Source organism: Rattus norvegicus, chromosome 20 (assembly GCF_036323735.1).
Source record: "Rattus norvegicus strain BN/NHsdMcwi chromosome 20, GRCr8, whole genome shotgun sequence".
Lineage (NCBI taxonomy): Eukaryota > Metazoa > Chordata > Mammalia > Rodentia > Muridae > Rattus > Rattus norvegicus.
The window spans coordinates 11,529,365-11,556,689 of NC_086038.1; the positions used below are offsets into that span (position 1 = coordinate 11,529,365).

At 50.2% G+C, this 27,325-nt stretch overlaps 1 protein-coding gene across 1 annotated transcript in view; it reads left to right on the forward strand.

Annotated features, from left to right (window-relative positions):
• Positions 1-27,325, forward strand: part of Col18a1 (collagen type XVIII alpha 1 chain) — a 108,467-nt gene that overhangs the window by 55,720 nt on the left and 25,422 nt on the right. The window contains exons 3-9 of the mRNA NM_053489.2: positions 8,844-9,388; positions 17,179-17,265; positions 18,571-18,624; positions 20,311-20,440; positions 24,682-24,758; positions 25,063-25,248; positions 26,594-26,620. Coding sequence (NP_445941.2) covers positions 8,844-9,388; positions 17,179-17,265; positions 18,571-18,624; positions 20,311-20,440; positions 24,682-24,758; positions 25,063-25,248; positions 26,594-26,620 — 1,106 coding nt within the window. The remainder of the gene's footprint in view (positions 1-8,843; positions 9,389-17,178; positions 17,266-18,570; positions 18,625-20,310; positions 20,441-24,681; positions 24,759-25,062; positions 25,249-26,593; positions 26,621-27,325) is intronic.

Below are 27,325 nucleotides of genomic sequence, written 5' to 3' on the forward strand. Positions count from 1 at the left end.
GTGAGAAGAGAGCTTCAATAGAGGGCCAGGGGTGTGCACATCTAAGCAGCCCTGGTCAGGATGTGGTCCTGCCAGTCACTGGTCCACCATCTACTGGGTTGTAGTCTCGTCTTGCAAGGTGGTCTCAAAGATGTTAGGACAGTGTGAAATCTCTTTCCTTCCACTCTGATAAGTATCTTTTTCTTCTCCCAGCATGGGATTCCTGGGGGGGAGATTCCCACTTCTTTGGGGCACATTGTTTCAACAATCAGAGTAAAACAGTCAGAGTAAAGGATACAAGAGTCTCTTTAGAGTTGTTTCATTTCTACCCAGACTGTTGCAGAATCTTTGGGTATTTTTATTGACAATTTCCAACCTGTCTCCTCCTCCTCCTCCTCCTCCTCCTCCTCCTCCTCCTCCTCCTCCTCCTCCTTCCTCCTCCTCCTCTTCCTCTTCCTCTCCTCCTCCTCCTCCCTTCTCCTTCTCTTCCTCCTACTCCTTTTCCTTCTCCTCCTTCTCCTCTTCCTCTTCCTCTCCTCCTCCTCCCTTCTCCTTCTCTTCCTCCTACTCCTTTTCCTTCTCCTCCTTCTCCTCTTCCTCCTTCTGTTCCTCCTCTTCTTCCTCATCCTCCTCTTATCCTCTTCTTCATCTTCCTCCCCATCTTCCTCCTCCTCTCCTTCCTCCTCCTCTACTTCCTCCTCTTCCTCCTCCTATTTCTCCTCCCCCTCTTCTTCCTCTTCCTCCTCCTCCTCTTCCTCTTCCTCTCCTCCTCCCTCCTCCTCCTCTTTCTCTTCCTCTCCTCCTCCTCCTCCTCCCTTCTCCTTCTCTTCCTCCTACTCCTTTTCCTTCTCCTCCTTCTCCTCTTCCTCTTCCTCTCCTCCTCCTCCCTTCTCCTTCTCTTCCTCCTACTCCTTTTCCTTCTCCTCCTTCTCCTCTTCCTCCTTCTGTTCCTCCTCTTCTTCCTCATCCTCCTCTTATCCTCTTCTTCATCTTCCTCCCCATCTTCCTCCTCCTCTCCTTCCTCCTCCTCTACTTCCTCCTCTTCCTCCTCCTATTTCTCCTCCCCCTCTTCTTCCTCTTCCTCTTCATCCTCTTTCTTCACCTCTTCCTCCTCATGGTCCTCTTCTTCCTCCTCTTCCTCTTCCTCATCCTCCTGTTTCTCTTCTTTCTCTTCCTCCTTCTCTTCCATCTCTTCCTCTCCCCCAACTTTATATATATGTTTATTTATATTTATATATTATATATATATATATTTATATATATCTTATATGGATTTTCATAGTACTGGTTTTATAGAATGAGATAAAACATTTTCTTTTCTCAGTATTTTGGGATACATTTGAGAAGAATCAACGTAATTTCTTTAAATGTTTCTACAGAGTTCTCAAAGGCAGGGCTTTTTGTTTGCTTGTTTCGTTTTCTACTACTCGTCCCGTCTCCTCTCTAGCTGTGGGTCCGTCCAAACGTCCGGTTTCCTCTGTAGCTTTCCTATGTCCAGAAATTGGCCCCTTCCTTTGCTTTCCTCAGGCTCTGTCACAGCCCGTTCCGTTCCTGTATTCAGTGACAGCCCTGCTCTCCTGACCTCGGTCATGAGTCTCCCCCATGTTTTGGTCTTGGTCGGCTTTACAAGGTTCATCAGTTATGTTTATCTTTCCAAAGAATTGACTTTGCTTCCATTGATTTTTTTTTTCCCCCTTGTGTTTTTCCGTTCTTTGCATTATCGGCTTTTGTTTTTCTTCCTTACTTTTCTCCTCCTGTTTGCTCTGTGACCCCTGACCCCCACTTTTTTCCTAATTCTGCACATAATATGGGTTATTCATTTGAGACCACTTGACTGATAATGAAGTATTTATAGCTATAGATTTCCCCTCTCAAAGATTTTTTTTTTAACTGCCCCACCAGTTTTTTTGGCAATATACTTGATTTTTTTTTCACTGTTTCTAAATGTTTATTTTCTCGTTTCTGTCTTGAGTTTTGTATTTACTGGTTGTTTAGGACCGTGAAGTGTAATTTCCACAAATCTGTAAATATTCCAGTTTTATTTGTTTTTTAATGTCTGACTTGGTCCCAAAGTGGCTGGGGAGTATTTGTCATGTCTGTTGAGGTTCTTCTGTGGCCTGACTGACGTGTGTCTATCTTGGAAATGTTGCATCTTATATCCGAGAGGAGCTCGGAGGCCGCTATGGCTGGCACTTCTATGCTTGCCTACAGATCCGGGGAGTCCTTTCTCATCTTTAGTCTGCCCTTCAGGGAGAGGGTGCTGGAGTCCCCCACTGGTATCATGGAACTTTCTGTCTCTCCCTTGTTTTGTCACTTTGCTTCGTGTATGTTGCTGGTTTCTTTCTGTCACAGCTCCCTCCTGTACCGATTCCTTTCTGTCCCCATACCTCTTGTAACATGGGTTTAAAATCTGCTCTGTCTATATAGCTACCCAGCATCCTCTCTGCACAGGTTGTCCTTTTTTCCATTTCAGCCTGTTTGGATAGAAAACGTTTCATTTAGAAAGCATGTGATTATAGTTTCTTCATCAGTCTCTAAATTTTTAAGTGTGTGTGTGTGTGTGTGTGTGTGTGTGTGTGTGTGTGTGTGTATGCAATGCGTACTTGCGACTATAACCTGGACCACATGTAGAAACTGGAGGGCAACGTAGAGGTATCAGTTCTTTCCTGGAATCACAAGCAGACTCCTTTACTTGCTGAGCCCCAATCTCTTGTCTTTAGGTTGACATTTAACTCATTTACATTTATTGTAGTTGCTGCTCTGAGGACTTCTGTCTCTGCTGTTGATACAGTTTGCATCCAAGTCCTCTGTTCCCCAGTTCAGACTTTACTCTCTGTTGAGATGATTTGTTTTCATTTTACGTGTGTGAGTGTACATGTTTCACTTATATGTATGTGTGTGCACCGTATGCATGTCTGGAGCCTGCAAAGGCCAGAAGAGGGCTCAGGGTCCCCTGGAACGGTAGTTGTGAGCTGCCTTATGGGTACTGGGAACCAAACCCAGGTCCTCTACAAAGATCAAGTGTTCTTAACTACTGAGCCATCTCTCTCTTACCCCTTTAGTTGATTTTGTAATGAAATGTTTAAGTTCATTTTTAATTTTTATGTATATTTTACATCTTTTTATGCATATGCAATTTTATGTATATTTTGGGGTGTGTTTTGTGTGTGTGTGTGTGTGTGTGTGTGTGTGTGTTTACCATGTATACTAGATTACTTCTAACTTAGATACACACTAGCTTAACTTCAGTGGTAATTCAAACCCCCTACTCCCTTGTATCCCTGTCTCTACCCCTCCTTGAGATTCCTTGGCAACTCTCTCTTGTTTTTCAAAACAGTGTTTCTTTTTGTAATAGCTCTGTCTGCCCTGGAACTCACTTTGTAGACCAGGCTGGCCACAAGCTCAGGGTTTCTTTTTTTTTTTTTTTTTCCTTTTTTTCTTTTTTTCGGAGCTGGGGACTGAACCCAGGGCCTTGTGCTTCCTAGGCAAGCGCTCTACCACTAAGCTAAATCCCCAACCCTTCAGGGTTTCTTTTTGTAACAGCCCTGTCTGCCCTGGAACTCACTTTGTAGGTCAGGCTGGCCAAGAACTCACAGAGATCTACTTCTGCCTCTGCGTCTCTGCCTCTGCATCTCTGCCTCTGCCCCTCTGCCCCTCTGCCCCTCTGCCCCTCTGCCCCTCTGCCTCCCAAGTGCTAGGATTAAAGGCTCACCCCACTAAGCCCAGCTCCTTGATTACATGTTTATACGCCTGAATCCAAAAACAAAAACAATGTCCCAATCCTTTGGATACATTTAAATTGTGTAGCAAACAAAAATGTGGTGTAGCCAGGTGATCTTGCAGCAGCCAGGCTTTAATGACAGGCTGTGCCACTTCCTTTAGAAGGACCTTTGACTCTTCCGTGTGGTCACGTGACTTCCAATCCCTGCCTGTCCTGAGATTTCACAGTGGAGGACTTGTTCTGGTGTGAAGGGCTCAAGGGAGCACTGACACCGATTGTTAGGGGTAAGGAGTCCACTAGAAGAGTTATTAATGCTATGGACAGACAGGCCTAAAAACACCAGTATGAGATGGACTCTGAGGGGAATCAGGTCCACTAGGCAAGAGTGGGGAGGGCAGGGGTCCCTATCTAGCTCTCTGAGGAAGGTTTCATAGCCTGTAGGCTCTCGGTTCCTTTACAGGTATCAGGGAAGGGAGCAGGGTGCAGGCCCTACATAGATGCCCAGTCCATAACATTACATATTTGATAGCCATAGCAGCATCCTTGTCTGTTCCAAAGATGCCATTCCTGGTTCCCTCTGCCCTGCCGTCTTTTCAGAGTCCTCCAGGAACTCACTTTGAAACATTTTCCTCCCCAAAAGTCAAATCTTAAGACAGCATTAGTGCAGATTATGTATCAGTGGCAAACCGGGTACCAAAAGGCAAGGAGCACCTGGAGTTGTCATCTCTGGCCCAGAACTCAGCCTCCCTATCTGAGCAGGAGCCTCTAGACTGGGAAAACAGCATTCACGAATGTGTGAATAAATCTGGCTCATTCACGTCTCAAGATACGTAAACCCACTGTAGGGTGAAATAGCGTTCATTGTAACAGACATCTTTGGGGACCATTTTTCTGTCCACTGAGGTCTGTGCACTTGCGTATACACAAGAACAGGGAAATCGATTCTCACTTTCCATGAATGGCCTCAATCTGTATGTGAAAACTCCTTTAACATATTTCCTGTGTCCCCCAGAGAGCTGCCCTGCCTTTCTTTCCTGTGGCTTCATGCTTCTGGCATTTTCTTTAACACCCTGGGATAACTCTGCCCACTACACTTTTAAGGTGTTTCCGTTTCTTGCTTTAATGGCCTGCTTACCCTCTGGTGCATTGGTTTTCTGCCTGCATATACTAAACACTGGTCCAGCACCTTAAGTAGGTCCTGATCTGGACCCCCGAGATAGCCCTAACACCATCCTCAAGATCCAGGACCTTCCTCTTCAAAACAGGATCACATCTAAGCATCTCCTCAGGAGGACCAGGTCAGAAAATACCCCCCAGGGCCACTTTTAGATAATGCTTGACTGTGCGGGATTTGGGATATCATAGGGTGTCGGGTAGCGTGTCAACCGACTCTTCACTTGCTCAAGTCAGTTTTAGTCTCTCAGGCAAGGTGGGGAATGTTTTGTTCCATGGAGATCAGGCATCTGCCCACTCTGGGCTTGTGCACGCTCTAATTGCTACTGGGTTACAAAGTAACGTTAGGGAACCCGACACCTTTGAGGCTCAGGAAGGACCCGCCATCACCCTGAGGTTGTCTCTTTCAAGTTGAACAGAAAAAGTGCTTAGGGGGGCGTCCTTAAGAAACACCTGCTTTGCTGTTTGTGCCTAGGGCACCTTTCCTAGATACATATGTACCCAGCTGAGCAGCCCTCAGACAATGATCAAAGGGTGAGGGCTTTGATTTGAACTCTGTTCGACTTGAAACTGTTCATGCCTGGTATGGTCGCAATGCTCGTTTTGTACTTGTTGGCTGCTAACATCCCCCTCAGCCTTTCTGGGCAGTTTTTGCCAGATTCTTTTCTTTGCTGGGCTGTTGTGCATCCCTCTGCTCTTTGCTTCTGACCTAACTCAAGTCTGCCTTCCACCAGAGACGTTCAGATTGCTGGTTTACCGGAACTCAAACTGTGCTATCTTTTTTTACGGTTTTTAGTGATCATAGTTTTTGTCGTTGGTTTTTTTTTTTTTTTGTTTTTTGTTTTTTGTTTTTTGTTTTTTTGTTTTGTTTTTAAATTGTTGTTCTTTTTATTTTTTGTTTGTTTTTCCTTTTCTCAGTTCTGGATTGGTTATAGTTTCTCAGTTCCATGAGGTCTCTGACTCTGGATATCTCTTAAAATGGTTCCATTCAAGGCTCCACAAAACTACCCTCCAAGGCCTCATTCCGCCATGAGTCTGGCGTGGCTCATCTCCTGTAGCTCAGTGGAGCCAGGCCTAGGCGGATGTGATAAAATCCTCCACACTGACTGCTTAGTTCAAATAGCTCTTGAGCCATTTCCACGGCAGTTTAGACCGTCTTAGTGCTGCTTGGACATGTCCCCTGGATTCTGCAGCTACGTACCCGATGTACCATTGGGTACCCGGGATGGGTCCAGCACAGAAGGTGTTCCCATGTCTCCAAACAGCTGTGGCGTATGTTTGTATCTGAATAGACCCCAGAAATTGGAAGCAGGGAGAGACTGCCATAATTCCTTTTGACTCAAGGGAAATGTTTGGTTTAAACACCAGTTTCTCTAGAAGGTTCCACAGGAGTTGTTCTGGGAGATCATAGATAGTACACCTACCTGGGGTCTGGGAGCACCAGATGCACGTTGGCAGAACTCAGACTTACGCTCTGTGGGGCAAGGCTGCCATGGCCTGAGTTCCACAGGATTTGGAGGCCGGAGAGAGCAAGGACCTGCTATCACAGCCTGAGCTTTGCACACAACAGTCCCAAGAGTGTGAGGGGAAAGCCAGTGGCCAGGCCAGGGATGGATGCACAGTCCCCAGACCTCATCCCTGGGAGAGCCAGTTGGCAAGCTGTGGCACCCTGGATATCAGAAGCACCACTCATACAGAGTGAAGTCCCTGAGCTGCCCAGTAGATACTGACCTAGTTGGAGGCCTTTCTCCAGGGTAGGCAGACACCAGGATTGCCCAAGAGCCTTGCTGAAAGACGGGCTGTCTCCTGCTTAGAGGTATTCAGTGAGAGAGTGTGCCCTCTTGCCTTGGGGCTGTTAGGGTCCCTGTTAAGTTTCATTTTTCTCATGATGTTTGCCATTGCTGAGCCCTCACTGAAGGCTAGCCCTTGTCAAATGGCTGCACCGTCTGCCCTCAATGTTCTCAAACCAGGTCCTACTTGGTGAGGTTGCCTGTGAAGAGAATGGGTCTGCTGGAGTCCAGGGAGGGAGTCTGTCAGGGGCCCTTGTACCGTCGGGAGCCTGGTTCAGTCAGTTGGGAGCATCAGACATTCTTGCTGCTGCTCCCTCCAGAGCCAAGCCTTCCTGTGCTTTTGGGGGGGTGGGGGGATGCTGACTGTGGTTGGTTCTACATGGAGCTAAAGGGTGTGTGTGTTAGATTACAGACTTTCAGAACTATACCTGCTCACTTTAGGGAAGGTGGACTTCAACCACATAGGACACCCATTCCTGGATCTGAGTTCAGGTGAGCAACCAGACAGGCCTTAGCTTGCACAGGGACCAGCCTCCTGCAGCAGCCCTCTGAGCTCTTAGAGCATGGCACAGGCCTTGCTGCTTACAAGGGAAAGAGTTTCCTGGCTTAGGCGTCCATGCCCTCCCCCCACACACCATTGCTGTAACCAGAGAACAGAGCCAGTGATCTTATGGCCCTGGCATTTGGCAGTTCTCTTGACGGAGCCAAAAAAGAATTTCATGGAAAGGAAATGGAGGAACTTGGGAAGAGCTCACTGCAGGACCCAGGGTTCATCATGTAACACTCGGGTGCCTTCCAGCTGAGGAAGCCAGCTGCTGCAGAGTCCCGTGTGCTATGCTAATGGGAGAAACAGGGAGTTTTGCTATCCAGGAGGAGCAGAGTGGCCACATCTCCAGCATTTGGGCAGCATGCTTCATTTGGCTTTTCTAAACTTCAGTGCCCGCTGTGTGCTAGCATTTCCTGTGAGAAGGGAACATTGTAACAGTTGTGATTGTGTTGGATCACAGATTGCCCAGGGATGGCCTGCTAGTCTTCTCTGTTCTCTGCTAGAAAGTTGCAGACACGCAGTCCTTGCAAACCATGTCCTCACTGAGCCGGGTTCATTCTGCACCCGGAAACGCCATGTCTGGTCAGCATGCAGGGCTTAGGGAGCATGGGACAGGGTGAGGCTTTTTGAAGACCCTCGCAGCAGTTTGGGCTGTCTGTGTGGACAGAGCTGTTCTTTGTCCCCTGAGAGATGCGCTCGATGGCAGCTCTTGACTTTTGGTTTCAAGGGGCTCGTTGCCTTGGCTTGTCCCATGAAGTTGAAGGTTTGGCATTTCCCACCTCCTAATCGTTAGCCCCTGGCCAGCCTAGCCCCACAGTGGGAGCCTGACCTGAGGCACGGTGTTCTTGCACACACGCACACTCTCCAGCATGCCTGCCTCCAGCAGCCCCTTCGCAGAAGAGCTTTTGAGGGTGAACATTTCCCTCTGCCCAAGCGCCCCTTCCTGGGCTTTGTGATGCCAACGCCACCTGAGTGTCCTGCCTTAGGACAGGACGGGCTTGCACAGCTGTGTCCAACTCAAGATGGTGGGAGGACTGACGTGAGTACTTGGATCAGGTCACTGGAGCACATCAGAAGAGCTGTGAATCTGGGAGAGTCTATACAGGGTGGTTGCCACAAGCCTTCATGTGGCTCTTCTGTGCCCTAGCCTGTGGCAGACTCCTGGGAGCAGAAATGGCCAAGAAAGAGCTGTCCTGCCTCTCTGTAACATGTCCCACCTGACGCATCAGTAGGCTTGTGGAGGGCTAGAGTGAGGGTTTGTAGGAACATAGAAACCGTAATGATTGAATGAAACCAGAGAAAGCTAACCCGGAGCCTGGCTATTTGAGTCTCCCAGGTTCGATTTATACTGCCTAGCTGGCTCCCAGAGCGGGTTGAACTTCAGGCAGAGGAGTACCGTGTGCTACCTTCCCTCTCTTGGTAGTAGAGAGAGGTCTTCCTCCTCATCTGTGCTTTTCCTATGGAATCCGGGTCTGGAAGGTGGGAGACTCCCTACCCCAGTTCCTCACACCCGTCTTGAGATTGCTTCGGCCTGCGAGCCCATGGGGGTGATTCCATGGCCCATGTCTCCCAGGATGCCGCTGGGTTCTGGTGTCCAGTGCAGCCACCTCACTGGATGTCTTTCTCTTTGCAGAGAATGTTGCTGAAGATGTGGGGCTCCTGCAGCTCCTCGGAGACCCCCTACCCCAGAAGATCTCCCAAGTCGAAGACCCTCATGTCGGGCTGGCCTACGTCTTTGGACCATACTCCAAAAGTAGTCAGATGGCCCAGTATCACTTCCCTAAACTCTTCTTCCGGGACTTTTCGCTGCTGTTCGAAGTCCGGCCAACCACAGAGGCCGCAGGGGTGCTGTTTGCTATCACAGATGCCGCCCAGGTGGTGGTCTCGCTAGGCGTGAAGCTCTCAGAGGTCCGAGATGGACAACAGAACATCTCATTGCTCTACACGGAGCCCGGGGCCAGCCAGACCCAGACGGGAGCCAGCTTCCGCCTACCTGCGTTTGTTGGCCAGTGGACACACTTCGCGCTCAGCGTGGATGGAAGCTCCGTGGCTCTCTACGTAGACTGTGAAGAGTTCCAGAGAGTGCCGTTCGCTCGGTCCCCACACGGTCTGGAGCTAGAGCGTGGCGCTGGCCTCTTTGTGGGTCAGGCTGGAGCAGCGGACCCTGACAAGTTCCAGGTAACCTGTGCTGCCCTACTGTGTGCTGATCCAGGGGGTGGAGGGGGCCTTGGGGACGAGAGAAAGCAGGTTCTCCCAGTTGATGTTGACACCTTCAGTGTGATCTGCTCCCCAACTTTTGTTGTTTGATGACTTGAAGCATCATGGTGGGCTTGTGTGAGTTCTCTGAGACCCTGCTCTGGAAGATAGCTACTGGAGGCTACTTCTACCCAGTGTTCCATCTGGAGTTGATCCAGACTACCTTCTCAGGCGTGAGCTGGGGCCTGTGGGAAGTTGGAGGCACTGAACTTAAGACTAAGAGGGTGTGGGGTTTAGTCAGGGCTCAGCTATTCCTTCTGAAAGATAGGCACTCAGGCACCCTGAGAAAAAGTTAGCAAGACAAGCCTGGAGATGTACGTCTGGGCAGGGAGAAAGAGCTAGAGTTCCAGGTTCATTTGGATTATCCTGTTCCAAAACAACGATAAGAAAACTTCCTCACTTAAAGCTAGCCAGAGTAGGGTCTTCGGCTGCAAACACTGATGAGGGAGCACCCTGCTGGCCATGGGGACAGGGACTTCACACAACCGCCCTGCTTAGGTCAGCCGTGGCTGCCTGTTACTTAATGAAGACTTTGTGACAGTCACGTGGCACTCCCCCATGTTCCACAGGAAAGTCCCTCACTCCTAGGCCTTCAGTTCTAGTTGGAGGGCACTGCTCCTGGAGATCCCAGCTGGGATCCCAGCCTCCTGGGAACAAGTGCGTGGGGACCCTAGGCTGGCACTGACTCATGGCTCCTGAATTCAACCCACCAGCCGTCGGCAGCTGGGACGCCCCTGCCCAACCCAGACAGGGGTCCCTGTGTGTGTGTGTGAGGGAGGACATGTCCCCAGGGCACAGACACTTATTTATGACCCAGACAAGGACCTCCTGTTGTGAGTTGTGTTAAGTCCTAGATCCACAGCTCTCAAAGCTGACCTTCTGCCCTTTGGCAGGAACTTTTAACCCACGGGGTTCGAGAGCTATCAGGACTTTGTCATCAAACTGGGCCCCTTTGTGTTTTCCTTCTGATCTTCAAACACGATTACCAGAAAGGAGCGTCATCATTTCCAGAGTGGGACATTTGCGCCACACTGTCCCCGTCATTTCCCAAGGGGATGGCAGGCGCCACAGGCTCTGTGTGTCTCCTGCTTCAGCAGCAGAGCTGGGTGAGGAACAGTGAGCCTGAGACCTCGGAGGGCAGAGCCTCACACCCAGTGGGTGCTGATAGAGGGATACTACCTCCACCCCCATGTGTTTCTTGGTGTGCTTGTGAATACACTCCCCCTACCCCGTGCCTTAAATCTCCTTAGCAGTTTGTTGTTGTTGCTTTGATTTTTTTTTTTTTTTTTTTTTGGCTGTGGGAGTCCAGCCACTTCTTATTGGTTTATACATACTCTTTATATTTGAAAGACACTTATCCCTGGCTGTGTATATACACATATTATTTCCCAGCCTACCATTTTTCTTTTTCACTTATAAACCACAATAGCACTGGGGCATTTAATGTGTTTCTTTGGTTAATGCGAGTCTGGAGAAAACACTCACAACCTTTGATATGAAAAACCTTTAGAAGGAGGAAGGCTGAGCACATTCAGGACCATGCTGGTTCTATTAAGATCGTAGGCTCCTCCCAAGCTGACCTCAGCAGTCTGACCCTGACTGCTCCTAGGGGCCAGGTCTCAGGATCTTTTGCACAGATTTAATCAGATGCCAACTGGAGAGAGGGATATGTGCTGGAGGAGGAATAAAAGATGGTTGAGTTTAGCACAAGATGCTTGGAGATTTCATGCTTAGCTCTCTGGGGAAGAGTCACTGTGCCCTGTGATTCACGACTTGACAGAAGCTATCCCAGAGCTTTTGGGAGTCGGGGAAGTCAGGGAACCGGAGAGCCAGAGAGCTGAGAGCCAGTTGGATAGAGAATTGACTTCCTCTGAGTCATCTTGACTGAGAATGCTCTGTCCCACCTGCATCCACACACTGCCAGGGAGAGCCTGGCTGTGCCTCCAGCCTCCCAGGACTGGTCCTTGTTGGGTGAGAGTCCTCGCAGAGTATTGTCACTTGTCATCTCACCCGTCCTTTTGAGTTTGGTCATGAGCATTAGTCTGTGCTGTCAGTATCCTTAAAGCATGATTTCCAACGAGACTGTGCTTCAGTACAGTGCTGTTTGTTATCTTACGTGTCCTGTAGTTAGAATTCCTCTTGGCTTTATTTCCCTGCCAGAGGTGCCCCTACTTCTGTGTGGGGTGCTAGGGTGGTTTAAACCTAGAGACTCACACATGCTGGGCCAATACCCCCCATTGAGTCCAGCCCCGCCCTGTTTGTCTTATGAACTCCCCCATCTTCTTGGCTTAAGATTTCCTTTGTGGTTCTCTTTCAATGCTAGCACCCCTTGATCTCTGGTATCTGTGACTCCAAAGACCCTGCTAAGTCCAGCTTCCCCGTGTTGCTCATTCAGCTGTGAGCATCTCATGGTCAACTTGCATTTCCTTCATCTAAAAAAACCTTTTCACGTCAAAAAAAAAAAAAAAAAAAAAAAAAAAGAGGCTCTTGAGGCTATGAATTTTCCTCAGGGTGCAGCAGTGGCTCTACTATGAAAGTAAATGAACGGCTGGTGGTGGCAGAACACACCTTCAATCCCAGCACTCAGGAGGTAGAGATAGGCTGTCTTAGTTAGAGTTTGGTTTCCATTGCTGTGAAGAGACACCGTGACCATGGCAACTCTTAGAAAGGGCTACATTTAATTGGGGTTGGCTTACAGTTTCAGAAGTTCAGAACGTTATCATCATGGTGGGAAGCATGGCAGCCTCCAGGCAGACATAGTGATCTAGAAAGAGCTGAGTGTTCTATATCTTAATCCAGAGGCAGCAGGAAGGAGACTGTCTTCCAGGCAGCTAGGAGGAAGGTCTCAAAGCCCATCCCCACTGGGACACACTTCCTCCAGCAAGCCACACCTCCTAGTAGTGCCACTCCCTGGGCCAAACGTATTCCAACAGCCACACAGGCAGATCTCTGAGTTCAAGGACAGCCAAGCCTATGAAAAGAAACCCTGTCTTGACCCCGCCCCTGCTCTCCCCTCTACACTGCCAGAAAAGTAAATGATGTGTGTGCTAGGGCCATGAGGTCACCCCAGCCATCAAATTCATGGTATCAGATCTGCCAGTGTGAGGGAAGGAGCAGGCCGCAGAGATCAAAATCTGACCCTAGCCGTTCGGTCCCTGATCAAGGGACAATGGAGAACTCCTAGGTCTCCTTTCAGCTCATCTCTCAGGCTGCTATTCAGCAGTCTTTCCCATCAGGTCCTCTCAGAGTTTCCTCTTGTAAAGCTCTACAGACATCGCTTTCATTCATCTGGAGTGGGAGAAGCCTGCAGTGGGCACATTGCTACAGCACATACACAGTTTCCTTCCTTGCCGTGTGAAGAGACCAAAGGAGGCTATCTTTGATGAAGTCACCTGTTGGGACCTGGTCATAGGAGGGAAGAAGACCTAAAGCCAGAGGCTCACAAAGCCGTGTGGGAGAATGAATATGAAGGCAGTGTCCTGAGTCACCAGAACTGTGAGGCATCAGCAAACAGAGCAGGTGGCATGGTCTGCAGCATGGGTCACAGGGCAGCAGCAACTAGCCATGCAAGGTTGAAAAAGAAAGGGAGGAAAAAGCCCTGATGAGTATGAGGCTGAAGGAAGAGGGGTGGGGCAGAGAGGCCACCGTTAAGGCCACAGAAGACCCAGATACAGTATATGAGACAATACTAGCCGATAGCCCCACATTGTGCCTTCAGTCCCTGACCTCTGCTGGCTGGTACACTGCTCCTGCTCTAGCAGGTCCAGGTGAGGCCAGACAGTGTGTGCACCTCCTCCTGATACTGGCCAGTTTTAGTCACTTCCCCACTGTAGGGGTAGAAATCTTGGCTTGCATCTAGGCAAGCCATACTAGGCCAACACGGTTCCAATTGGAGAGGTTTATAGAAAGGACAAGACAAGGCAGAGGGACGAGAGAGAGTAGAAAAAGAGTAGAAGAGGAGACCGGCCATGAGCACGTGGAGAGAAGGGGGTAGGGGAAACGGGGACAGAAGGGACAAAGGGGCAAGAGAGCAAGAACGGAGAGAACAAGAGAGTGAGGAGGGGGCAGGCAGCCCCTTAGTGTCAGGCAGCCCCTTAGTGTTGCCAGGTAACTGTGGGGGTGGAGCTTAGACAGAATGCTAACACTCACAATTAAAGCACCATTGGTCAGTGTGGCAGGGAGAGCCTCATGTGGCACTCATCTGTAAATGTTGACAGTCCTCCCAGTTTCCAAGGTCCAGATTGCATAACTCTTGGGTCCAAGTCCATTAAATATTTGTGGTGGGTCTTAGGCCTTCTGACGTCTCCCCCATTTCAGGTTGGGAGGACTCCAGGCGGGGGTGGAAAAGTCACAAGGGCAGGACTCAGCGCAGACCCAAGTCTTTTCTTTAGGCCTCTTCCAGATGCAGGCACCCAAAAGCCTTGGCAGAGCGTGGCACTCGCTGCCCACGGCACTGAGCCCGTCTGTGTGGAATGCCATGGGCCCGTTGGCCAAGACCGTCCGAGATTCTCCTGGCACCAGCATAGCCCCAGGGAGCAGTTTTCTAGTATTTAAACCCAAGTCCTTCTGACCCTGGCTGCTCTTAACGATCACCATGGTACCTGCTGCGGCAACTCTGAGTGGACTTCTTGGGATGTCCACTCTGTTCCCAGATGCTCTGTTGACCAGAAGCTGCCTGGCAAGAAATATGCATCTCCCTACCTGTAAATCCTTGTTCTCTGTGCACTGGGCCTCGGCCTGACTGGACATGGTTGCTACTAACTCTCTCTCTCTCTCTTTCTCTCTCTCTCTCTCTCTCTCTCTCTCTCTCTCTCACACACACACACACACACACACACAGACACAGACACACACACACAGAGAGAGAGAGAGAGAGAGAGAGAGAGAGAGAGAGAGAGAGAGAGAACACCGTATGTTCCTTCTGCTTTCCTGGTGCTGACTGGATCTCCCAGAATCCCCTTGGACTAGATACAACCAGTTTATTCTAAATCTGCCGGTCCAATACTGTCCTTCTAATCTTTTGCGGGGTACAAATACCTGTTCTGTTTTTCCCAACCTAGAGGCCTCCTGCACCTCAGATCACCATAGCATAGGGGACAGAGGTCACAGAGTCCCCACTGTCACAGTGTTGGTCCTGAAGGGTCAAGCCTTGTTTCTGTGTCCCACTGAGGCCCACGGGGTTGACACAGACCAGGACGTTCTGCTGCTCCTCCCCAGAGACTCCTCTCCCAGGGCCTGCATTTCCTGAGATGGGGTCCGTTGGCCTGAGGGGTTTGTAGAGATTCTTCTGCTCTCCACACTCTCAGGTGCTGGGAACACTGAACTGTGGTGACCTTGGGGGGCGGGGAGGTGGGCAGCTGAGGGTAGAGAGCAAACAGAGGGACCTGTACAGTTTCACTAGTTTGATTTAAGCTAGGGACACTAGTGTCAGGTCTCTATGCTACCTGTGTACCCCAGATACTGAGGGCAGCACCTGGGAGGTGACGATCCCCGTATTCCATCTCATCTGTCACTGAGAACAAGTTCTCAGTCTGCTACCGCTGTTGAGTTTCATTGCCACCACCCTCCCACATGCCTGGGGATTGCTCAGTAGATACTGATGATGTCTGTGTTCCCCTGTGTATGTGAGAGCGGTCCTCTAATAGTTCTCTCCCTTAGGGGACACTAGATGTCACCAAATGCTGTGCCTAGTCTAGCATTGGTCCTTGGGCTGCACCTGAGTCTCTGGAGAACTAGTGCGGCTACCTACCACCTCAGGGAAATGGATATAGGCATGGGTCAGTGTGGGGTTACAGGGACAGAGCTGTGGATAACGGGCGTCTAGCTTAGCTGGTGGGGGCTGGATCATCGTTTGCCTGCTGGTAATTCTTGTCATGGATCTTCTGGAAAATACCACAGTTAGGTGGGGAGAATGTGGCCTGTCACAACACTGTACTGCTTCTGAGATAACTTGCTAACTTCTGGTTGGTAGCTATCTAAGGACTCGAAGCCAAACCACCTTCAGTGTGGGCCTGCTGGGTGGCTGCAGGTGTGACTCTCAGATATGCACCTGGCCTGCTGGGTGGCTGCAGGTGTGACTCTCAGGTGTGCACCTGGCCTGCTGGGTGGCTGCAGGTGTGACTCTCAGGTGTGCACCTGGCCTACTGGGTGGCTGCAGGTGTGACTCCTAGGTATATGTGTATGTGCCTGGCCTGCTGGGTGGCTACAGGTGTGACTCCCAAGTATGCACCTGGCTTGCCCGTTGGCTGCAGGTGTGTCTGCATGTGTGATTCTTAAGTATGCACTTGGCTGTGGTGAAATTACCCCTCATGTACATGCTTGCTTATGGCCAGTGAAGGCCTTGCTCTGGCTGGAAATGACCAGACCAGAGTGGTTGTGGGGTGCAGGGCTCTCCTGAAGTCCACCGTCCACCTCCCTCTCCCTTACTTGGGTCCATAGTCATCTAGCTTCTTCACTTACCATAAGTAACCCACACTGTATATCTAAGGCATGTGCAATTAGGTGTGTACATGTAAGTGTCATATGTGTGGTAGTCATGCAGGCACACATGCATACATGCGGGAGTGCGCGCGCGCACGCACACACACACACACACACACATACAGACTTTGCTGTCCTCAATCCTGGGAAGAGTTGTGGAATATGGGGTATACATAGCCCACAAGCATGGGCCAGCCCTGTCCACAAGCATGGCAACCATTGTCTGCTACCTATAGCAAAGGTTTCTAAGCTAAAACGATGACTACATCTTTCAAATGGCTGGAATGGTCCAAAAGTTATTTTTCGATGTGTGAAAATTGGTATGGGATTCAGATTTCAGTTTCCTTAGGACTGCCTATCTTCCCTTACTGTCTATATCATATTGTCCACATAAGCTGGCTGGAAAGCCAGAGGGAGGAGACATCTCCCTCAGACTGTGCAGCTCCACTCAGGCCTCTCTGATTGTCCTTTTGGGATGGAGGAAGTGCCCTCTCTACTTAGTGAACTGAAATTAGTGAGTATCAACATAAAAAAAAAAATGCAAGCACAGGGAAAGTATGCACGAACTCCAGCATAACCTGTTGGGAAGCTTTCATGGTGCCGTCAGACTGACATCCTGGAGCCTGCCCGAGAGCCAGCGCTCCGGACACCAATCATAAGGTGAGGAGCCACGTTTGTCCTGGAGTGTCTCTGATCCTCGTGGCCTCCCTCAGCTTGGCCCAGAAATTGCCACAACTTGAAAGCCAGTTGAGAGCCTGCGCTTCAGTCTTGCTGACAGAACGGAGATTCCCTGGTAAAGTCAGGCTAGGCTGGGGGCCAGCGTGAGTCATAGAGGCTCTGTGTGAGCATCCGCCTCAGGGTCTTAGTTTCTCTCCCTGTTTTTGTGACCAGTTATTTGACCAGAAACCGCTTACAAAAGGGAGGTTTGCATGCAGTTTGAGAGGAGAAAGTCAGTGAGGTGCCGGAGGTTGGGGTGGGGAGGTAAGCTTGGTGGGGGTTTGAGACTGCTGGTCACTTTGCAGTCCTGAAGTAGAGAGGGAACAGGAAGTAGGAAAAGACTTTAAAATGTCAGAGCAGTCTCCCAGAGCCCCAGTTCCTTCAGTGAGGCCCCGCCTCTTAAAGGTTCCACAACCTTCCCAAACAGTGCTACCAGCTGGAAGTTGAGGGTCCAACCACCCGATTCATTGAGGGTCATTTCATTTTCAAGTCAGTGATCTTCTGCCTCTGTCTAGGGAATGATCTCAGAGCTGAGAGTACGCAAAACCCCCCGGGTGAGCCCTGTGCACTGCCTGGATGAAGAAGATGATGATGACGACCGGGTGAGTCATGGCGGTGGGGTGTCAGGAACCGGTGTCTCCAGACACTTTCCTCTGCCTTAACTTTCCATTTTAGAAACCTGGGAACTGTAAATGTCAGGGACTGAAACCCCCCCGCCCCCTCCAGTGACACAGTGGGATGGGGGGGGGGTCACCCTGTGGAAAGTGCATATATATGTACTTGGTGTTGTATGGTGTGCATTTATGGGAGGGGGAGTTATGTCTGTCTGTTGTGTGCTGTGTGTGTCTCCTGATACGTTGGCTATGTGTGTCTGTTGTAGGGTGTGCAAGCGTTCTTGTTGTCTGTGCGCCGTGTATGTTTTTTTGTGCATGTCTGCTGTTATCTGTACGCTGCGTGTTGTCTCTGTGTGTAGTGTATCTTTTATAAGTGTGCTGTGTGTATCTGTCTTTTGTATGTTGCTGGTGTGTTTATTTTCTGTATGTTGTGTGTCTCTTGTATATGTGGGGTGCATACAGTGGGGTCTGTGTGGACCGCATCTCTGGGTGCCTCTGTTGTCTGTGTATGCACACACGCACACGATATCGAAACATCCAAGGAAATTGTCTCTTGCCAGAGGATGGGATTGAGGGTGGGGCCATGTCCCAGTGGAGATAACATGCTACGACACCACCAGTTGTCTTGGCAAACCTGGCTGTGTTTGGCTGTGAGCAGTTGAGTGTGTCTGTCTTTCCTCCTGTTACTTTTTCCAGAAGAGAAATCAGAAATGTCTTTGGCTTCTCTCTGGTACCAAATACGAGTCTCTAGTGGATGGGCAACGTTTGCTCCTAAGAGTGCTGCCCACTCTCGGCGTCTGGGTGTCCATTCCACCTGGGCCACCTTGACATTGAGATGTCACTACAGGTTCTATGGGCCCAGGTGGTAATTTTCTTCGGGATTTATATTAAGTTAGATGTCTTGGTGGGCGGAAGGGTTGGTCTCTGGCCTTCCCAGAGCTCCTGGAGGATGCTGGGAAGAGGAAGCATTGGAGGCAGCCAGTCCAGGGAGGTGGTGGGTGAGGACATGATTGGGAACGCTTCCACTCCACACATGCTTCTTCAGTGTCCACCTGGACTGAAGCTGCTTAGGGTCCCTGCTCACCCACCCTCCCTGTCCCCTGAGGATGGCATCCAAGGACAGAACAACCATGTCATGTAATCAGGCGTGCATAGGCCTGATTACAACCTCCTGACTGGCCTGAAGGGAGTCTGGTTATTTTTGACCCAGCGGGAGACTTGTTTGCTGTCCGGTTGATGCCCTGTCATTGTGTCTCTGGTCCTAACTTCCTTCATTGCCCTCCCACCCTGCAGGCATCTGGAGATTTTGGAAGTGGCCTCGAAGAAAGCAGCAATTTACACAGGCAGGTGAGTTGCTGTGTTGGCCAGGGCATTCCCTGGTTCAGGCAGGGAGGGGCACGGTGTGTGCATAGTGTGTACAGAGGTGTATGATATCCCAGATGTCCCTCTGTCATGCAGGTATGTATGTCCAGCAGGGACCAGTCTGACATTGGCCTTGAGCAAGCTCTAAAGAGAACTTTCTCAGCAGAGATGGCCCAGCACTTCTGTCGCTGCTGTTGGCTGCTATGAGACCATAACTGGCTTGTGTCTAACATGAGGACAAGACAAATGTCTTTGTAGGGAAGTTTCTGGACACCCACCTTGCATGCTCTTTCTAGTCCAGAGTCCAGAGAACCCAGAAGGACTCCAGATATGAAAAGGATGTTTGACTGAACCTCCTGGGCCCCTCCGTGACCCCAGCATCTACAGTGCAGAGTCTGTCTTTAAGGCGGACCTTGGGTGTCAGCACCAGAAAGACTACAGGATGCTGAGTGGCTCAAGGGTGGGGGGTGGTCCCTACTGCCATTCCCAGAAGAAGTGTTGGGGACCGCTCGATATGTGTACATTTGGGTAGGGACAGGTAGATTCCAAGGACAGGGGACACAGACATCTTGGACTGCATTCTGTTGCCCAACAGAATTCCGGGACACGACCCAGTGACATGGCGGACTGATTATATTCCCATTCAAGGTCCAGTAGCCTCTATGTCCCTTGATGGTCCTAAGCCGTCCTCCTCACAGCTGTGGATTAGATTTGCAAACTGTTGCCTCTACACAGGGTACCCTGGGCACGGCAGATGTTGGGAGTACAGATATGCTTATGAGTGGGTGCTGTGCCAGCCAGCATAGCCTCCTCTGTGGATCAGAGGCTGCTAATAACTAGTTTGAGCATTTACAACCTATCCTTTCTTGTAACCTGTTCACTCCAACTAGGAACCTGGCCCTGCTGTCACAGGTGACTATGAGGGGCTAAGTCAAACTGGGGATCCATGTGGAATCTTCCCTTTGGGGGAATTAAAGCCGTGGACTTCAAGTCTGTGATGCCTGTGGGATGACCTGTCATACCATATCAAGAGTATCTGGGGGAGGCCTTGTTCAGGCCCCATAGCGCTACCTCAGCCAAGGTTACTCCCCAGGGTCCATCTACCCGGACTGCACAGTCACTGATATAAAGTTATCAGGGATCTAGGCCATGTTGATGTGGGGCACCAGGTCCCCCTGGCTGAGTATATTTTGAAACTGGGCACATGGCAGAGGGGTCTTCAGGTTAAACCAGCCTCCTCCATGTGAGCAAGAAGTCAGCTGTGGGCAGTGTTTAGACTAGAGCTGAGGGAGAAGTCTCAAAGAAAATATACCTGCTCCATACACCCTTCGGTGACACCAGAGGACCTCACTTGGGCCACCTCTGGAGCTATCCAGCCATAGGAATCTGTGGACTAGACCAGGGGAGGCTCTTTGTCTTTGGTCCTCTGGCAGTGAAGGACTCCTGAGGTCTATGACTCCAACCACAGGTTGAAAACCCGTAGCATATACCTCTGTAGAAGTGTGTTCCAACCGGAGTGATGGTTTTTCTTATCTTCCCCAAAAGCCTGGCAAATGTCTTCCTTTTCGTAAGCCGCAAACCCCAAAGCCAGGCAGAATTGATAGTTCACACATGCACGTCATAGCTGCACCCCTGAATAACAGAGCCGGGTGTCCCACTCTCCTCCTGCAGGAGACATATCTACGACCCGGGCTCCCCCAGCCACCTCCTGTCACTTCCCCGCCCTTGGCTGGAGGCAGTGCCACCGAAGATTCTAGGACAGAAGAAAAGGAGGAAGAAGCCACGGTAGATTCTAAAGGAGGTAAAACCATTCCGGATATGCTGTGTGTGCACAGTGTGAGTGTGTGTATGTGTGTGCAGGCGCATATGCATGTGTGCATGTATGTGTGCATTCATGTGTGTGTGTGTGCGCGCGCGTGTGTGTGTGTGTGTGCAGGCACATATGCATGTGTGCGTGTATGTGTGCATTCATGTGTGCGTGTGTGCAAGCACATATGCATGTGTGCATGTATGTGTGCATTCATGTGTGTGCATGTGCGCGCGTGTGCGTGTATGTTGGATGAGAGCTGTTTCAGAGCCAGAACTCTCCCCATGTGAAGTTTTTCTGCCTTCTAAGAAGGTCCTGTTCAGGCAGGCTCCTGGCCGGGCCCCAGGAGAGTTCTGAATCAGGCAGCTGTGACACATCCTTTGTCAGAGATCTTGGCCTACACTACACTGCCTTTGTCTGTCATGTGTAAGAACCTGCCCAGAGATGCCATCTCCTGGTTCAGGGCCATGCACTTTTGCTGGGAGAATGTGAACTGAACCAAGGGAGGGATGATGGGAGGGAAATAATGTTCTTAGTCCAGACCTTGCCGTGGCTCAGCTTATAGGGTTGAACACGTTTCCCATGGGAGCCACTGTCTGGGAGACCTGTACAGGGCCCCTGGCCTGCAGGAGATGGGGACGGATGTGAAGTGTGTGTGTGTGTGTGTGTGTGTGTGTGTGTGTGTGTGTGTGTGTGTGTGTGGGATAGTCTCTGTGTTACTGGGTACCAGCATACGCTGGGTAGCAGTGTGAACATCTCCCTCTACCTCACAGCTCTATAGGATTGAAATACAGTGGTGCAATGATTGGGCTTCTAGGAGCCCCCAGGGCTTCCAATCCTCTGGAGAGAACAGGCTATGGCCCCTCCTGATGCTGTCAGGGCTCACATACTCAAAGATCTGAGACACGGGGTCTAGATTTCCACAGGTCGCCACCTATGGCCACCTACCGTTGTTAGTACACAAGTCAAGCAAGGCTGAGCAGTCTTGACTTTCTGACTGATGGGCAGGGTCTTAATCCCGCCTGGGCTGTGTGGGCCCACGGGCCTTGAAGTGACGTTTGCCTTGACTCCCATCTTCCTGCGTTCTGGGGTCCCAGGGAAGACGAGAGAACACAAGCCCTACTCTGCCAGGTTTCCCTGGGCAGCCCCACCCTCACACTACTGCTCTGGCTGCAGTCACCACAGACGGGTGGCTTTTCACGGAACCGCACCTGTGTGTGTGTGTGTGTGCGTGCGTGCGTGCGTGCGTGCATGCGTGCGTGTGTGTGTGTGGGTGTGTGGGTGTGTGTGTGTGTGGTGGTGGGGTATGGAGTCATAGTAAGTTGCATCTGGACTTGCTTGGCACTGCGTCCCTTTTATAAAAAAGCTAGTCCGTTGTTGACCTGTCATCCAGTGTGGACAGACTATGCAGATTTGTCTATTTGCCTAGCAATGGGCATATTTGCTAGGTCCAGTTTGAGGCGGTTTCAGAGAAAGTTATTCTGGGGTTTCTGTCTCATCAGGAGGTTTGTCTGTTTGCCACCCACCCTAGTGTGTGTACAGTGTGTGTGTGTGTGTGTGTGTGTGTGTGTGTGTATGTATGTATGTATGTATGTATGTATGTCTCTACCTTACCTTTGACGGTCTTTAGACATCACTGTCATTGATGGGAGGTGACCTACCTTGTTCTGTCTCTGTCTCTCTCTCTCTCTCTGTCTCTCTCTGTCTCTCTGTCTCTCTCTCTCTCTCTCTCTCTCTCTCTCTCTCTCTCCCCTTCTTAATTCCTTCCTACCCTACTGTCTGGGGATATATACATATACACACACACACACACACACACACACACACACACACACACACACATATATATGTATATGTATATATGCGTGTGTGTGTGTGTGTGTGTGTGTGTGTGTGTGTGAAGCTGGTTTTGAACCTGTGACCCTCCCGTCTCAGCCTCTCAAGCACTAGGCTTACCCGTGTGAGCCGCATCCCAGTGTCATTTTCTTCACAGCATCTCTAGAAAAGAAAAACTTTCAAATTTTTGCTGAAATTCAAAGATCTCACTCCTGACAATCATCTAAATCAAGGGGATCCGAAGACCTATTTTTTAATTCTTTAAGAAACCGTTTCCCCACTTGGCTATGTCAACTGTTAAAAAGACCCCTTTCCCTGCTAAGATCCGAGACTCTGAAACTCCTCTGAGATGTGAAAAGTCAGCCTCCCTCACCCGAGTCTATTTCTGGGTTCTGCTCTGTGCTGCGGGTCTGAGTCTTTGCCCTTCCCTCTGAGCCGTGGATCTCGCTGCCCGTCTTGACTCCATCCTCATCAGGTAGCTCAGCCCTCCAGTCTGCTCTTTGCCTTGTGGTTACAGGGGTTTCGCATGTTTGCCTGACTGTGGTTGTTGCCATTCACGCATCCTCAGAGAAGGAAAAAAAAAAAAACCACCAGAGTTTTGATGGGGATGGGTTTGGCAGTCTTGTCATCTTGGTGATGACTCTTGAGACCCATTATTATATTTTGCTTGGGTCTTGTTTGATTTCTCTTAGCAATGTTTGTATAGTTTTAAATACCCTGGGGGGCATCGATTTTTAGGTCTGCTGAACCTCGAGTTCTAGGAAACTCTTGCAGCTGCAGGGAGAGTCCATGCTGCCCTCTTGTGGTCAGACTTGGTAGTTAGCTCCTGCAGTTGGGACAGTTCGGCTGTGGTGGATTAAGGTTGGGGGAAGTGTGTCATCCTGATCAGGTGTCTGGCTTACTCTTCACTAAGCCTATGACCTGGTGTGGGCAAGACCATCAGCATGCCCCTCCCCCAGAGAACGATCTCAGCCTCATGAGCTAGGAGCAGCATCCCCCAGAACCCCGAGAGCAAGTAAAGGGCCCCAAGCATGCTTTTTGTGTGACTCTAGGTTTGGCCACTCTAAATTGCCACTGCAGATCCTCAATCCTGCCAGCCATGGAGCTCAGTCAGGCATAACTGTGTGATCATCAGTTCTAACCCAAGATGGGGGCTCTGTGCCCCAGCCAAGAGTCCAGCAGACGCTTCTAACTAGTGCTCAAGAATTAGACCCTTCTCTTGTTCCCCAAAAGATATGACGGGTTGACAACATATATTTTCACTGTCTGTCACTGGTGAGAGGTTGTCAGCAGCCTCTAGATGTCATCCCACAAGCCTCTCGTTAATCACAAGGGGACGGCATCCCAAGCATGCAGTAAGGACCTATCGTGTGGTCCCAGTGACAATACTCTTTTGGGCCGTGGCTGAAACCCAAGATTTTGGGGAGGCAGGGGGAAGATGGTAGTATTGGCCGACTTCCACTCCAGGCTTGGGGGTCACCCAGGTCTCCGTGGCGTTTTCTGTCTCTGACCTTTGAAGTCTTTAAGTGTTTCTTGTCTGTACACATCTATAAAAGCCATTCTCAGCTCAAAGGCTGTCCGAAACCAGGCAGCGGGTCCGAACTTTGGCTCTGACAGCACTTGTGGGTTGAACACATGAGTGAAATGAAGCCCTCACAAGAGGAGATCCTGGGTTGGTGTCTTCGTGGTTCCTGTTCCCAGAGAAGAAGCCAGGGGAGGACTGGGTGTGGGCTATTTATCAAGAACCCTCATTATCGAGGCTGGGCTCCCTGATGTGGTTGTCTTGTGAGGGTCAATAATTTAGGACAGAGGCCTCGACAAGTTCCACAAATGTCCAGACCGTTCTGCAGAGGGGGAAATGACATGGGTGTGTGCCTCTGTGTGTGTGTGTGTGTGTGTGTGTGTGTGTGTGTGTGTGTATGCGTGCCTATGCCCCTGCTTGTGTGCCTGTGTGTGTGCATACATGCCTTTATGTGTCAGAGGCACAGTGTGGATGATGGGGTCTAGGTGAGCCCTTGGGGCTCATCCCTCAGAATTCCTGTTGTTTTTCTGTTACTCAAATTGCATGGTTGGTGGAGAGGGTTTTGATGGTTGAGTGTTCAAACCAATCCAGGAATCTTTTCAGGAGTTTCAGTTGTCCCTGGGCTTGCTCTAAATGGTTGCGTGAGTCTGTGTTGACTCCTTTTTTTTCTCTCCTGTTGCCAGTGCTAGGTGGCCATTCCCCTTCACCGTTCCCGTGGCCCCTGTCCTTGGGGTTTTCAGTGGGTGGACAGACAAGTGGCCATTCCCGTAGCCTGGGTCCCCTGGGCTATGGATGAGTGGAAGAACAAAGTTTGGGAGTAAAACTGAAGGCCTGGGGCTACTGGAAGTTTGACAGGACCATCTCTCCCTCTTCCCAGCTGATACCCTTCCTGTCACAGATTCAAGCGGTGTGTGGGACGGGGATGTCCAGAACCCTGGAGGTGGCTTGATAAAGGTGAGGTCATCTCCCTATGACCTTGCTACAGGATACCCAGGAACCCTTAGTGCCTCCCATGGTCTCACTGACTTTCCGAAGCCCTCGGGATCACACTCCCTCTCCCGGCCTGCTGCTCTGTGTTCTGCACACCCTGCCCTTGCAAACACACCTTGCAAATCTCCCTGCCTTGAACCCTCCCTCCATACCCCACTCCGTAACCCCCTGAAGTCCTCTCTTATACTTAATGCCCGGAGAATGTCGCAGTGGTGTGAGGTGAATTGGTCTGTAGGTTGCTGCAGCCTATGTCCTCTTTGGTCCCTAGGGAGGTCTCAAAGGACAAAAGGGAGAGCCAGGTGCTCAAGGCCCACCTGGCCCAGCTGGGCCCCAGGGTCCTGCCGGTCCAGCGGTACAGAGCCCCAGCTCACAACCTGTCCCTGGAGCACAAGGACCCCCGGGACCTCAGGGACCACCAGGGAAGGATGGCATCCCGGGAAGGGATGGTGAACCAGTGAGTACAGGCCTCTCCTTGTGATCTGGGTGGGAGCTGAGGTCTCTGACTGGGGCTGGTGGGAGAATTGTTTGGAATCAGAGCAATAGCATCTTTGGGTTGAGGGACTTTAATTCTGTCTCCTAATGTGTACTGGGACTCAAAGGTGATTGGAGCATGGAGGCCAGGCATGCCCAAGGCAGCCCTGGACCTAAGCTCTATTGCAGAAATGCTGTCTGTTGTGGGCCTGGGGTCGCTCAGAGACTCACCATGACCATGAGTAAATTTCAATAAGAAGAGGCTTCATTAAATACTGGTGCCAGATACTCAACAACACCAGGACTGCAGAGGAAAGCCTCCCATAGAGGCAACATATAGTTATAGCAGTCCAAGGTAAAAAAAAACAAAAACAAAAACAAAAACAAAAACCTACAAGATTATATGAAATCTGTGTACTTGAAGGCAGACTCTGGCTTTTAATATATATGATTTAATAAATATAATTTGATTACAAAGGCAGAAATAGCAGTAAGCCTTACTTAGGATTGATTATCTTACTAGAACAACGAATTTCATAAAAATCAATCATTTAAGAATAGTCTTCAGGGACTGGGGATTTAGCTCAGTGGTAGAGCGCTTACCTAGGAAGCGCAAGGCCCTGGGTTCGGTCCCCAGCTCCGAAAAAAAGAACCAAAAAAAAAAAAAAAAGAATAGTCTTCAGCCCAGTGGTGCCAGCAGCATGCCTTCTCTATGAATTTGAGGCTAGCCTGGTCTACAGAGCTAATTCCAGGATAGCCAGGGCTATACAAAGAAACCCTGTCTCGGGGCTGGAGAGATGGCTCAGCGGTTAAGAGCAGTGACTGCTCTTCCTAGAGGTCCTGAGTTCAATTCCCAGCACCCACATGATGGCTCACAACCATCTGTAATGGGATCTGAGGCCCTCTTCTGGTGTGGCTGAAGACAGCTACAGTATAATACACACACACACACACACACACACACACACACACACACACACACACACACACATCTTTAAAAAAAAGAAAGAAAAGAAAAAGAAACTCTGTCACAAAAAACAAAACAAACAGAATACTCTCCAGTGTCTAGGGCTGGGGCAGGGTTGGGGGAGGGAAGTGAGCTGTTAGGGCCTTATACGTTAGAGGCATTTCTTGCTTTCTGGACTTCGAAGCATGCTGAGTCTAAACTTTAAGGGCAGTGTTAACCATTACACTGTCTGGAGCACACGGTTGTCCAGGTTCTCAGCTTTAACCCACAGGGGGTCGGAGGGCCATTGTTTCTGTGTCCAGTCTTAGGGACTTGCACCAGGACCACTTCCATTAATAATGGCCTCTCTTGGATTTTACAGGGCGACCCTGGTGAAGACGGGAGGCCGGTACGTCTGCTTTTCTCTGCACCTGATGTTGTCCAGTGTTTACATAGGATCCATGGGCCATCTGCCTATGGCACAGGGAGGCAGGCTACTTGGGCTGTACTTTATATCTATCCATGCTCGTGTGACTTCCGAAACCATGAGGTGGTGTTTACAGATGCTCAGAGGGCAGGAAGCACCACAAAGCGCCAGGAAGCCAGCGTTCAAGAGGGGAAGGGGGTGCAGTGCTGAGGAGATGGGGTCCTTCGGGCTGCCAGAGTGACCTCAGGGAGCTCTTTGTACCTGACAGCAAGTCAGGGCAGGGCTAAGAAAGCATACAGCCCAAGCTCAATCATAACTGGAGGTTTCCTGGAGCCCAAGGTGTCCTTTGAGTTTGTGCATAAGAATATGCTGTGTGCACACATGCCACACACACACACACACACACACACACACACACACACACACACACACACTGGACATACCAACTGAGTTCCAAAGAGGACATATGCCATTGTCCAGGCATTGTGATAAGACTCAGTGGGTACTCTCCATAGGCAGTGTTGTCCCTTTTAAATCCTGGCTTTTTCCTCTGATGTTCCTTGATTGGCATGACCCCTTCTGGCCTATTCCAGCCTCCATGGAAGGTCTTATCTCCCATCTGCCCCCTGTTCTGGAATGAGGAGCATTTGGGTCTCAAGAATCATTGTGTGAAGGGAGAGAGTTGCT